Source organism: Schistocerca piceifrons, chromosome 1, assembly GCF_021461385.2.
Source record: "Schistocerca piceifrons isolate TAMUIC-IGC-003096 chromosome 1, iqSchPice1.1, whole genome shotgun sequence".
Classification (NCBI taxonomy): Eukaryota; Metazoa; Arthropoda; class Insecta; order Orthoptera; family Acrididae; genus Schistocerca; species Schistocerca piceifrons.
In genome coordinates this window covers 778,587,851-778,602,429 of record NC_060138.1, presented here as the reverse complement: position 1 = coordinate 778,602,429, position 14,579 = coordinate 778,587,851, and the positions used below count along the sequence as shown (strand labels likewise).

The window sequence follows — 14,579 nt, the reverse complement described above, 5'->3', positions numbered from 1 at the left end:
CTTTCCAGCTTAATACCTCTCCTAGTCTTTTCGCTACATTTATTGACCTTATTAACCATTGTGCCAATGGTCTTGCCATAGTGGTGACTCCGGTTCCCATCAGATCATCGAAGTTAAGTGCTGTTGGGCTGGGCTAACACTTGGATGGGTGACCATTCAGTCTGCCGAGCACTGTTGGGAAGCTGAGTGCATTCAGGCCTTGTGAGGCAAACTGAGGATTTACTTGATTGAGAAGTAGTGGCTCCAGTCTCGTAAAATTATGTACATCCGGGAGAGCAGTGTGCTGACCACATGCCCCTCCCTATCTGCATCCAGTGACACTTGTGGGCTGAGGATGACATGGCCGGTCGGTACCATTGAGCTTTCATGGCCTGTTCAAGCAGAGTTTTTTTGTAACCATCATGATTGTGATGACATTGTGATCAATAATCTCTATATTTCTATACTGACAGAGTCAATAATGTCAGGCTTTTTCTACCTATGAAGTCTAGAATATTTGCTCTGCATGTGCATTGTCACTGTAATTGCTCAAGACAGTTTTTGAAGTAAGTGTTTGGAACTTCTTCCCCAGACTGTGTCTCTGTACAGTGTGCAATGTATCCGTAGACACCTTAGTCGATCCTTGGTGGTTTAAAGTCACCTCCAACTAACATTGCTTGATAAGTGTGCTTCTGTCCTTCTGAGTGAAGACTTTTTTTTAATGATTCTGTAACTGTTACGTCTGAGTGGATGATAAGAACAACCAATGTTTAGTTGAGTTCACCTAAGGTCATAGTTCACCTAAGGTCATTACTCCCATCCAGATAACTTCACAGTCGATGTTATTAATTTTGTCGATTGCAGTAAACATTCCCCTCCTCTTTTTATGCCTAACCTATCTTTACAATGCAGATTACATGTCTCATTAAATATTACAGAGCTCTCTACTTCAGGTTTCATCCAACTCTTAGTTTTGAGTATAATTTGAGCATGACATCTTTCCAGGAGAGTGGTAAATTCAACGATTTTGTAACAAATGCTTTGGCAATTTACTGTTAAAGTCTTAACATTGCAAGCATCTCTGACATGTGTGCAATCAGATTTCAGTCTTTTGCTTTTTCTGCATTGATTGATGACCCTTTTTCAGAGGACCTCAAACCATCACCTAACCTTTAAAAAAAAAAAAAAAATAAATAAATAAAAATAAAAAGCCAGGGGCTCCCCACATGTACTTTGCTACACAAGAGGCTCCTTTGTGTAACACATCTCTGACCTATCTATGGACATCTTAATATTCTCCACCCAATGATACAGGTACAGAAATGTGCAGCTGAGACTATTACAGAAACAGTGGAGTCTCTGGTAATGCCTTCCAATCAACTCCAAATCAAAGGATCCAAATTAACACTGGGTATGATACTGCAAATTGTAATCTCTCTCTACTTTCATGCCACAGACAAGACCAGCAGTCTCCACCTATTCTGCCTGCTGCCTGTAAGAAGTGAGGATGGCCTCAGAACCCCAGCAACAGGAGTCATTGGTGCTGACGTGAGTCACAATTTGAAAATGATTGCACCCTGCACCATCAATAGCCAGAGGCAGAGCCTTTCCCACATCTTGGGTGAGCCCACCCACCCAACCACCCACCCACCCAACCACCCACCCACCCACCCACCCACCCACCCACCCACCCACCCCCCTGCCTCCCGCCAGACACATCGAGTGTACATTGGATTTCTTTCTATCCTCAGACTGCATTCCCTAATAGGCTCCATAATGTACCTAATGTTGGAGCTGCCAATAAGTAACAAACTCGCTGCCAATAAGTAATAAACTGCCCTCCCCACCCCCCTCCCTCAGTGTTCCTGCCCAAACCCTGCTGAGAATTGGTCACTTGTCCACTCATACTGTGAATGCCTGAGGCTATTCAGCCAGTCGCCCAGCCCTGACATACACCATTCACCTCAAGCGACACAAATATGTTACAACTTGCCATTTACCCGGAGGTGAACAGTTCCCCCACATCAAGTGCACCAGACAGTGCCTCAGTAGCTGAGCATGTGGGTGCAACAAGTGGCACTGTAGGTGTCCCATTTGATGCACCCTTTTCTCTGCCACTACTACATCTCGAGGCAGCAGCCTCCAGATGGCTGACCATGACCAGCAGATCTTTAGCTGATTGCAAACTGTGGCCTGCTCCTCCTGCATTCACACAAAGCAGACACACTCCCAATCTATCTTAATATTAAATGTATAATGGAAGATAAATGAGACCTGTTGTGGGTCTCTAGCAATGGCAAAAGTCTCAAATGAATAAGAAGTGAGTACGACATTCATTAAATTATCAATAGTCTTTTATTGTCGTATAACATTGGGCTGCTTTAATTTCCTGTACTATCTCCATGAGTTCTACGTAAATGTTTATTCTTGTAGCTTTGTGCCTGAATTCAAAATTGATCTCCATTGTTTTTATTTTATTTATCTTTTTATATAGACTAACATAATTATTGCCTTCCCATTCATGTTTAGGCCATTGGTGAAGTGTCAGTAGCCATTTTAACATTAATATATCATCAATTCCTGAATGTTCAGGTCTCATTTCTCATTGCATTAGTGTGTATGGAACTATCATCATGTCATCACATGGTTGAAATAAAGAGTTACAGCTGTATACTGAGAAAATAATTGAAATGCACTGATCATGTAACACAAAGTGTACTTCTATTTTAAGTTTTCATTCACTGAGTCTTGTTGAGTACTACAAATACATTTATGATCTAGTCACTTCATTTCATTATTTATAGGTAGACCAACAAGTGACTTCTTATGACCTTACAAGCTTTGAGTAGTTCAGTTTTAGTTATATATCAAAGTGCTGAGAACAGTAATATGTATTATTAAGATATGGAAGAACCAAACAAATGTAAATGGACAAGCATAACATACAAAAAAGACAGAAAGAAGCATTGTAATAAGACAAAGTGAATTCTGTATTATAGGTGACTCAGTGTTGACAAACATAATTGTTCCAAGCTCCGATATGAGCGTTCAACCAGGAGTCAGGATGCATCAGTTGCATACGCCCTAAACAACGTCTTAAACTCAAGAGAGAATGCAGCAGATAAGCATAACAGAAATCCAATAGGTGTTTTTATGAATTTGGGAACAAATTCACTTTGAAGCAACAGTGTGGAAGAAATTGTAAACCACACATGGAACCTCATCCGAATGGCCAAAAGGCTATACTCCAATTGCAGAATAATAATAAGTGCCATTGTGTACAGGAGATCGGTGAGTGACAGCTATTTGCAGAGGATAAATGAATATTAAAGAACAGTGCAATAAATTAGGAGTTGTCTTCATTGATCCCATCAAATTTCTAAGTGCAAAGTGTCTTGCCAAAGATAGTCTACATCTGAATAGGTTGGGCTCAAAAATAATCAGTAAGATGTTCATAGATACTTGCCAGGTCATAAAAAATACGGGAAACTAATAAGTAGTGATGGGGAGCGAAAAAACTTGTGTAATATTAAGAAAGACAAAACCAAACCATTATCTGACAAGAAATGTGCCAAAGCCCCTAGCTAATAGTCAAAGTAGATGTGTTATCCACTGGAATATAAATGGTTCAAACACTGATGCTTCAAACAATGAAAGCTCCAAAATAGATGAATTTGAAATCATTCTGTCAGAATGTGCAAATATTAGAGTTGTTTGTTTAAATGAGCACTGGTTTACTGAGGCACAATTAAAATTTTAAACAAAATACGGAACTTCAAATTAGCAAGTAGCTTTTGCAGAAGAAACAAGTCACATGGAGGCTCACGTATACTTCCACATAGTCATATAAATTATGAAACCAAAAACTGTTTTAATTATTTAAATGAAGAATGTGTGTTTGAGATCTGTTGTGTAGAAATAGCGGACTCGCTAGCAAACGCGACAATAATCTCAATATACAAAATTCCAGGGACGTCAACAACAGAACTATTCTTTTCTAAGCTTCAAATTATACTAGAAGACCTTTGTAGAGAAAAAAAAGGAAAAAAAATAATATTGATATCACATGTGTTAGTAGCTAAGCTTCAAGATTCACTGACTTTGTAAAGAAATATGGTTTCAAATTGAATTTCTTTGAATCTGCTAGAGACAATAGGCAATAAGAAACCTGTATTGACAGTGTTCTAACAAGTTATGTGTATGAAGATGTGTATAAATTTTGTATAGATCTAGGTATTTCAGATCATTGTGCATTGTTCATTGAGCTGCTATGGACAGACTGGAACATTTCACGTATGAGAAACCATATGAGCAGGAACTTTAGCAAAGAAAACTTGCTAACATTTAGTGAGAAGCTAAAAGAGAAAACATAGCCTTTTGATCATTGTAACTCAAGTGATTGAAAACTTTGAGAAATTCCTAAGTAGTTTTCTTGGTGTCTTTAATAAAATATTTCCACCTAGATGCTGCAGCCATAAAATAACATATAAATTAAAGTGGATTACCCAGGGCATAAAAATTTCCAGTTTAAGGAAAAGGCAACTGCACAGAGAACTAAAATATAATCTACATCTACATCCATACTCTCCAAGCCATGTGACGGTGTGTGGCGGAGGGTACTTTGAGTACCTCTATCAGTTCTCCCTTCTATTCCAGTCTCGTATTGTTTGTGGAAAGAAAGATATTGATTTCATCAAATATATCTATAAAACCATATCTAAAAGAGTTGTCAAGGCAGCAAAACAACTGGCAAATAACATGCTAATTTTAAATCATAAAAATAAGTCAAAGGTTGTGTGGTCGGGTGTTAAACCCATCTTCTTTCTTTTAGTGTTCAACCCTGAGGTTGGTTTGCAGCAGAGAAGCCTCTCTTCTGTCTGCCATCCTCTTCATTTCCACATATGTGTTACATCCAACATCATTCATGATCTGTTGCGTGTATGATATCCTCGGTTGCCCCCGCCGATTCCTTCCCTCAACAGCTCCTTCTGCTATTGTTCCAATGATGTTGTTGTGTCGTAGGATGTGCCCTACAAGTTTGTCTCTTCTTATTTGGATGTGCCTCCACAGAGATCTGGTTTCCTGTACTCTTTTAAGCACCTCTTCATTTGTTACTTTGTCTCTCCAGCTCATCTTCATCATCCTTCTATAGCACCACATCTCCAGGGCTTCTAGCCATCTTCTCTCTTCTCTTCCAATCATCCAAGTTTCATATCCGTATAGGGTCACACTCCAAACGAAACCTTTCATGATACGTTTCCTTATTTTCAGACTGATGTTGTTGCTGGTGAGTAAGTTCCTTCTCCGATTAAATGCAATTTTGGTCTTTTGTATTCAGGTTGCAATTTCTTTCTGGCTTCTACCATCTCATGTGATTTTGCTTCCCTGGTAAGTAAACCTGTTAAACCCTGTAACCAAGAAATTTCAAAAAATTTACATTGAAGGAAATACTATTGTAAGTCCAACTCAAATACCAAAGCACTTTAATGAATTCCTTATAAGTATAGCAAAGTCAAGTGTAGATGTAACAGATTATGATAACAAAGTAAATCCCTTTGGCCTAGGTGAAAACTCTGAAAACTGTACAAAAATTCTTAAATGTTTCTATGGAGGATGTAGAAAATGCTATTCTAACATTAAGAAACAAAAAATCCGCAGGTTGGGATGGAATACCCAAGTGGTAGACATAAAATTGCAAACCCACTAGTTCAAATAATAAATAAATGTTTTGAAGAGGCGTGTTTCCCAGAGGTTCTGAAATATGCTGTAGTCAAACCATTCTTCAAGAAGGGATCAAGAAAGACCATGGGAAATTATTGTCCTGTCTTGATTCTCCCAGTCATATCTAAAATATTTGAAAAACTTGCTGTTGCACAGGTCTGAAACTTCATTGCAAAATACTCTGTTATTCTAAACAATCAATTTGGTATACTCTGTTATTCTAAACAATCAATTTGGTTTTCAACAGTGGAAAAACACCATAGATGTAGTGAACATTTTCATTGTGAAAGTAAGTGCATCATTAGACAAGAGAAATAAGGTGGCAGGAGTTTTCTGCTACCTCACAAAGGCGTTTGATTCTGTAAACTGTACATTGCTTGTTTACCAACTCGAAAAGTATGGCCTTAGTGGCAGTGCCCTACAATGGGTTAATTCCTAGCTATCAAACAGAAAGCATCTCTTCAAATGGCTTATTTTTCTGACTGGAGAAAAATATCTCCGGGTGTTCCACAAGGCTCCATATTAGGCCCAGTCATATTTCTCTCTTGTGTTAATGACTTGCCATTAAATATCAGCTCCCCATCAGTTCTGTTCGCAGATGATATTTCTGCTTTAGTTGAAGATCAGGATTTGGAAAAAAATCCGAAATCTGTGATCAGGACCCTCAGCACCTTAGAAACTCGGTTTCAGCTAAATGGGTTGAATCTTAACATATCTAAGACTCACATGATGTAGTTCAAAACCAAACAGTCAAAATGTGAGCAGATTAAGATTGTACACAACAGCCAAGATATAGAAGAAATTGTAGATAAAATTTTGAGCTGGCAGGCACACATTGAATACCTAGCAAACAAACTGAGCAGCTTTGCATTTGCAATGCAAATATTATCCACTGGAGCTGACATGGACCCACAGAAAGTAGCATATGCATTATTAGTTATGGTATTATTCTTTGGGGTAACTCTACAAACATAGTATGGATACTAAAAATACAGAAAAAGAAATCATTCAAAATATGTGCACTGCAAATCACAAAGAACCATGTGGACCATTATTTAGCAGACATAAAATATTAACTCTCTATTCCCATACGTATATGAGATTATATTTTTATACACCAGATATGAATTATTTGAGGGAAACCATTTCGTACATTCACATGACACTAGAAACAAAGAAAATTTTATGCTCCGCATCCACTACCTCAGACTGTTTGCCAAGGGACCTCAATACATGGGAATGAAAATTTATAATAAATTAAAAGGGAACAAGTTGATGTAGATGAATTTAGGTCCACTTAAAAGAAAACTATATGAGGTACTGACACTGAAGTGTTTTTAATCAGTGGATGAATTAATGCATGACAAACTGGAAATTTGAACTGGATACAATATGTTACATATTCCAAGAAATATCCTTATAGTGTTATTATTTATTGTAGTGCTGTTATTTATTATTGAAAAAATCATTGTAACTTTATTATAAATTTTTGATATGTCTCCTATATACAAACCAAATGGATTTCAAATGTTTGTCATGAGATGGATAAAACACAATTCACTTCCTTTTTTTTTTTCCAGGTTGTGTTCATTAGTGCCCGTGTTCACCCTGGTGAAACACCATCAAGTTTCGTGTTGAATGGACTTCTCAGCCTCCTGTTAAATCGAGATGATCCAGTTTCTATTCTTTTACGTAAAACATTTGTGTTTAAACTTGTACCAATCTTGAACCCTGATGGTGTTGCAAGAGGACATTATAGAACTGACACACGTGGTGTTAACCTTAACAGGGTATATTTGAATCCATCACTTACTCTGCATCCATCTATATTTGCTGCTCGCGCACTAATCAGATACTATCATTTTGGGCAAGAAATCGAAGAAGCACTGTCAGATGCTCCTGTGGCAAGTGTTTGGAGCTGTGCTAATTCATCGTCATCTGATACTATTTTACATGATGAACCAAATGATGAACCACTATCTTCAAGTCCTGAAGATAGGACAGATGCCTCAGAAGATCAAAACAGAGTTTGCACTATAGAAAGTCAGGTATCAGGACTGAGTTTGTATGAAAAGGAAAATGAAACTGTTAATAACGCACCTATTGATAGTAATGTGATATCCTCAGTGAAAGCTGTTTCTGGAAATCTTGAAACTAGTTTTACAAGTGCAGATAATAATGTTTTCTCTGCTGTCTGTGAAACCATATTCAAAAGTGTTGCAAGTGTCTGTGATGGCATTTCAAAGGGTTATACTGCTACTTCAGTAGCTCCAAATATGACGTGTAATCAGAATTTTTCAGATACTTCTTCAAGTGTTGATGAAACAAACACTGCAGGAGCATTATCAAATCTCTTCATCCAGCAGAAAAATTTTGTAGCAGCAGCATCAACAAATGGTGTGAGTTGCTCAGGTGTTTCAGTGACTGTTAGTAAATGTAGTCCTTACACTCCTAGTGTTGCTGCATGTGATGTTTTCTGCAGTGATGATACAGAAAATGGTGCGAGTAATACTGTGTCATTTGTGGGTATAGAGAAAAACTTTAACCCTGAAGATTCTGGGCTTTTCCTGTACATTGATCTCCATGGACATGCTTCAAAGAAAGGTAAAGTAAAAGCTTATATTGAAAAGTTATATGTTATTAAATTACATATTTTCACAAATAAGTATACTTGTGTTGCATGATTTGTCTTATTAAAAATTCATAGTCAGTGTGTCATTAGAAAGCGTAATTTTTTTCCGTGGTGTACTATAGTCAAATTTATGGAACATTTCATAACTGCCAAATCAATGTGATGATGAAAAAGCACATGAATTTAGGCTGCTTCTGCTCAACTAACATGACATAGCTTTGGCCACCATTGTTTCTTCTGTTATCTTTGCTTCGTTTTGAAATTCATTGACATTGCAATCTTTAAACATGATCCTAGTGAGTTACTTAACAAAACCCTGCTTTTGTTGTGTGCTGTCATGGATTCTGATGGTGGTCAGTCATAGATATTACGTGAACAACTGTGAGAGACCATTTACAGAATATGTGCTGTCTTAAAGTGCAAAATAGTAAAAGGCTGTCTGATTATAAGTGCTGCTAGAGCTTAGGAACACACTGCAGTAGCTCCAGGAATGTGCCACAGCTGTTGTTTCCAGCCAGCAATACTGAAATTAATATACCAGCCTTTTTACTGTGAGGTCCATCGTCATTTGTGACACTGACTGTGGTTTAACAAATGTAACCAAGTGATTGACATTATATCATTTAATAATTGAGATATTTCATTATTTCCATAAACATTTCATTTGTTTGTTACTAAAAAATAATTGACTACTGTCAATAGATCACTCATGGCACTGTAGACTAGACAGTATATTTCAGATGCAACTCATAAACTGTGATGTGGTACAACCTCAGAAAAAATAAACATTGTGACAAGAGCTATGACCTCCAGTTTTTAAATTTATGCAGGTAGTGGCAGGAAACAGTACTTCCAGGTACAGAGGATGGTTATGTCATTCTCTAAAGGTTTGAACACAACAGTACTTTACTAGCATGGTGAGGTGGTATGTTGTTATGTTCCATCAGCCTTTGAACTGACTTATCCAGCCAGTTGCAGTGGGACTTAACAGTTTAACAGGGGCTCTGAGCCATGGTGCAACTTTGCATGCCACCAGTGAAAGAAGTGATAAATGACAAATTAAAGTCCTAGGACTGGCTGGGGATTGAATCCCAATCCTTTGGATCTGTAGTCTGTCACCTTGTCACTTAACCCCCGAGCCCAGTATTCTACAAAAAGATGCGAAACCAATAGGCAACTTTCATGCAGAACATGCTTAATTTTTCTGTTTCCTGTATCAGTTTTTACAAAACAAATTAACCATATTGGTGTTAAGACTTAACAGTACATAGAATTCCTGTTTTCTGTTCAAAGGGAAGATTATAACGCATTTTATAAAAGGTTATATTCTTAATTTATGCATTTCCTTGCTTTGAATTACTCTCATCCATTTCCTTATTTGAAAGAGTTAGAATAGATGCACATGCCTATAGTATATTTTTGGAACTGTTCCTTAATCACCCTTTTGACTGTAATGAGAACATTTTTCATCAAATAAGACACTTAATGGAATCAGGAAAGAGGAACCCAGATAATGCTTCATACAGTGTTGATTACCATATTTGTAAGTTACACATTTGATGTCCATCAAAAGAAAAGGATTACATGTAATTTATGTAGGTGGCCTTTGAGCAGAAAACCTAAAAGATGAAACGTGGAAAACTTTGTTAACCTGAGACAAGCTTGTGATATAGGTATCCTACAGATTATATTAGTTAGAACTGGGGGGAAGGGGGGGATGAGTTGTCATACTCATCATCTTCTGGCGATGTGTTGAGGTATGAGGATGCTGTGATATTTATACTATTGGAGTGACCGCCTTGCACCTGACTGTGTGACCATGTGCTGTCTGGCTGAACAGCAGGCAGGGAGGGGGGTGGGGTGAGGCTGCAGTGGTGGGGGTAGCGGGTGCTCCATTTGCATCTTTGTGCGGGCATTTCGGCTGTGTGTTAGGAGTTGGACAGTGTTGATTGCTCTCTCATCGTATTGCTGCCAATGCCAGAGTCTGTGCTGATCTTAGTCCGTATCCTTCGTCTCTGTTAACAAGATTTTCGTGAACCCATATTTCAGTGGATTCCTTTATGATGCCATCCTAATAGGCAGTTTCTCAGCAAAGTACCTTGGTCTTGAGACTATGCTCTACTATCACTGATTTTCCTGTCTGTCCCAGCTGTGCATGCTTGATGGGCCCCTCGCAACAATTCGAAATGCACCGATGCATTTGCCCAATCTACTGTTGGTCGCATTCGCAGGGGATGCTGTATATTTCCAGTACATTCATTTTTACTGGATCTTCCGCAGAGCAAAGCCACTCTTTTGACTTCAGTGGTGGTTGAAAGATGGTTTTTATGTTGGATCGTTCAAGTAGCCTCATGATTTTGGCTGAGAGCGGTTCCTGGGACAGAAAGAAAGTGAGTGTCTTGTCTCTTTCTTCCTTTTCCTAGTTCCCAGCATCTTGTATCTTCCTGAATGCCCTAATAAGCTGTGCTTCACTGGACCCATTTTTGTGGAACACTGCCTTCAGGTGCAGCTTGTTTGAGAGGCTTTCTTCATCACAGATGATGTATACTGTACGTATCAGGGTGGTCAGCACTTTCTGCCATTTCACTGAATGGTGGTAGTTCTTGGTACCCAGGTACAGGTCTGTGTGTCTTCTTCCTGTGTACTGAATGGCTTAGTGTACCATCTGCCTTCTTCCTTATTAGTATGTCTAGAAAAGGGAGACAACCATTCTCCTGTACTTCTGTAGTGAAAGCAGTGTTTTCAAACAATGAAAAATCCAGGATGGAATGTAACAATACCAGAGAATGAAAGTTGCAACTCACCATATAGCAGAGATGCTGAGTCACAATAGGCATAACAAAAAGATTCACACAATTATAGCTTCGGCCATTAAGACCTTTGTCAGCAGTAGACACACACTGTGTGAATCTTTTTGTTGTGCCTATCGCGACTCAGCATCTCCACTATATGGTGAGTAGCAAGTTTCCTTCATGGTATTGAAAGCAGTGTTTTGATGGATGCCATTAAGGTGGGCCAGAAACTCGTCACTGTCTGTCCAGCATACTGCCTTACCACAAACGTATTGTCAACATAGTGGAATAAATGCTTGGGTTTCCAGTGAGTGATTTGAAGAGCCACCTCCTCAATGTGTTTCATGTAGATGTTTGCTGTTTCTGGAGCTAGTGGGGATTCCATGGTCGCTTCATCCATCTGTTCATAAAACTCTTCATTACACACTTAAAGTGGGTGGCCGTCAGTGCATTTACAACAGAATTTAACTATTTGTGGCTCAGAATGTTGAGATAGCAGTGCTATGTAGTCTTGCCGAGGAACTGTCATGAATATCGTAGTAATGTTGAAACATTGCTTTCACTATGGAAATATTTTACCCAAGAGGACGCCATCATCATTTAATCATACAGTAAAGCTGCATGCCCTCGGGAAAAATTACGGCTGTAATTTCCACTTGCTTTCAGCTGTTCGCAGTACCAGAACAGCAAGGCCATTTTGGTTAGTGTTACAAGGCCAGATCAGTCAATCATCCAGACTGTTGCCCCTGCAACTACTGAAAAGGCTGCTGCCCCTCTTCAGGAACCACACATTTGTCTGGCCTCTCAACAAATACCCCTCCATTGTGGTTGCACCTACGGTACGGCTATCTGTATCGTTGAGGCACGCAAGCCTCCCCACCAACAGCAGGGTCCATGGTTCATGGGGGGTTGGAGCGTGGAATGTCAGATCCCTTAATCGGGCAGGTAGGTTAGAAAATTTAAAAAGGGAAATGGATAGGTTAAAGTTAGATATAGTGGGAATTAGTGAAGTTCGGTGGCAGGAGGAACAAGACTTCCGGTCAGGTGAATACAGGGTTATAAATACAAAATCAAATAGGGGTAATGCTGGAGTAGGTTTAATAATGAATAAAAAAAATAGGAGTATGGGTAAGCTACTACAAACAGCATAGTGAACGCATTATTGTGGCCAAGATAGACATGAAGCCCACGCCTACTACAGTAGTACAAGTTTATATGCCAACTAGCTCTGCAGATGACGAAGAAATTGATGAAATGTATGATGAGATAAAAGAGATTATTCAGGTAGCGAAGGGAGACGAAAATTTAATAGTGATGGGTGACTGGAATTCGATAGTAGGAAAAGGAACAGAAGGAAATGTAGTAGGTGAATATGGAATGGGATTAAGGAATGAGAGAGGAAACTGCCTGGTAAAATTTTTCACAGATCATAACTTAATCATAGCTAACACTTGGTTCAAGAATCATAAAAGAAGGTTGTATACACGGAAGAAGCCTGGAGATACTGAAAGGCTTCAGATAGATTATATAATGGTAAGACAGAGATTTAGGAACCAGGTTTTAAATTGTATGACATTTCCAGGGGCAGATTTGGACTCTGACCACAATCTATTGGTTATGAACTGTAGATTAAAACATTAAAACTGAAGAAACTGCAAAAAAGTGGGAATTTAAGGAGATGGGACCTGGATAAACTGAAAGAACCAGATGTTGTAGAGAGCTTCAGGGAGAGCATTAGGGAACGATTGACAAGAATGGGGGAAAGAAATACAGTAGAAGAAGAATGGGTAGCTTTGAGAGATGAAGTAGTGAAGGCAGCAGAGGATCAAGTAGGTAGAAAGATGAGGGCTAGTAGAAATCCTTGGGTAACAGAAGAGATACTGAATTTAATTGACGAAAGGAGAAAATACAAAAATGCAGTAAATGAAGCAGGCAAAAAGGAATACAAACGTCTCAAAAATGATATCGACAGGAAGTGCAAAATGGCTAGGCAGGGATGGCTAGAGGACAAATGTAATGATGTAGAGGCTTATCTCACTAGGGGTAAAATAGATACTGCCTACAGGAAAATTAAAGAGACCTTTGGAGAAAGGAGAACCACTTGCATGAATATCAAGAGCTTTGATGGAAACCCAGTTCTAAGCAAAGAAGGGAAAGCAGAAAGGTGGAAGGAGTATATAGAGGGTCTATACAAGGGCGATGTACTTGAGGACAATATTATGGAAATGGAAGAGGATGTAGATGAAGATGAAATGGGAGATATGATACTGCGTGAAGAGTTTGACAGAGCACTGAAAGACCTGAGTCGAAACAAGGCCCCCGGAGTAGACAACATTCCATTAGAACTACTGACAGCCTTGGGAAAGCCAATCCTGACAAAACTCTACCATCTAGTGAGCAAGATGTATGAGACAGGCGAAATACCCTCAGACTTCAAGAAGAATATAATAATTCCAATCCCAAAGAAAGCAGGTGTTGACAGATGTGAAAATTACCGAACTATCAGTTTAATAAGTCACAGCCGCAAAATACTAACGCGAATTCTTTACAGACGAATGGAAAAACTGATAGAAGCCGACCTCGGGGAAGATCAGTTTGGATTCCGTAAAAATGTTGGAACATGTGAGGCAATACTGACCCTACGACTTATCTTAGAAGAAAGATTAAGAATAGGCAAACCTATGTTTCTAGCATTTGTAGACTTAGAGAAAGCTTTTGACAATGTTGATTGGAATACTCTCTTTCGAATTCTGAAAGTGGCAGGGGTAAAATACAGGGAGCGGAAGGCTATTTACAATTTGTACAGAAACCAGATGGCAGTTATAAGAGTCAAGGGGTATGGAAGGGAGTGAGACAGGGTTGTAGCCTATCCCCAATGTTATTCAATCTGTATATTGAGCAAGCAATAAAGGGAGCAAAATAACTGATGATGGTGGAAGTAGAGAGGATATAAAATGTAGACTGGCAATGGCAAGGAAGCATTTCTGAAGAAGAAAAATTTGTTAACATCGAGTATAGATTTAAATGTCAGGAAGTCGTTTCTGAAAGTATTTGTATGGAGTGTAGCCATATATGGAAGTGAAACGTGGACAATAAATAGTTTAGACAAGAAGAGAATAGAAGCTTTCGAAATGTGGTGCTACAGAAGAATGCTGAAGATTAGATGGATAGATCACATAACTAATGAGGAGGTATTGAATAGAATTGGGGAGAAGAGGAGTTTGTGGCACAACTTGACTAGTACTTCTTTATTACAGATTTCTAACAGCCGTATATAGCCATTTTTATAAAATTTTGTTATTGGCTATTTCACTTATTCTTTTATTTCATCTTCTTCAAAGTGTTTCACATGTGTAGTTGAACTGTTCCAGCCTACTGGCAGTTAGTAATTCTTAGATTTGTTTTCCATAATACCACTGCACCTACATTTAAATTCTACAGACAGCATAATTTGA

At 38.7% G+C, this 14,579-nt stretch overlaps 1 protein-coding gene across 1 annotated transcript in view; it reads left to right on the top strand.

The window, feature by feature from the left end:
* Positions 1-14,579, top strand: part of LOC124712723 (cytosolic carboxypeptidase-like protein 5) — a 179,641-nt gene that overhangs the window by 94,194 nt on the left and 70,868 nt on the right. Inside the window, exon 7 of the mRNA XM_047242893.1 lies at positions 7,281-8,304. Coding sequence (XP_047098849.1) covers positions 7,281-8,304 — 1,024 coding nt within the window. The remainder of the gene's footprint in view (positions 1-7,280; positions 8,305-14,579) is intronic.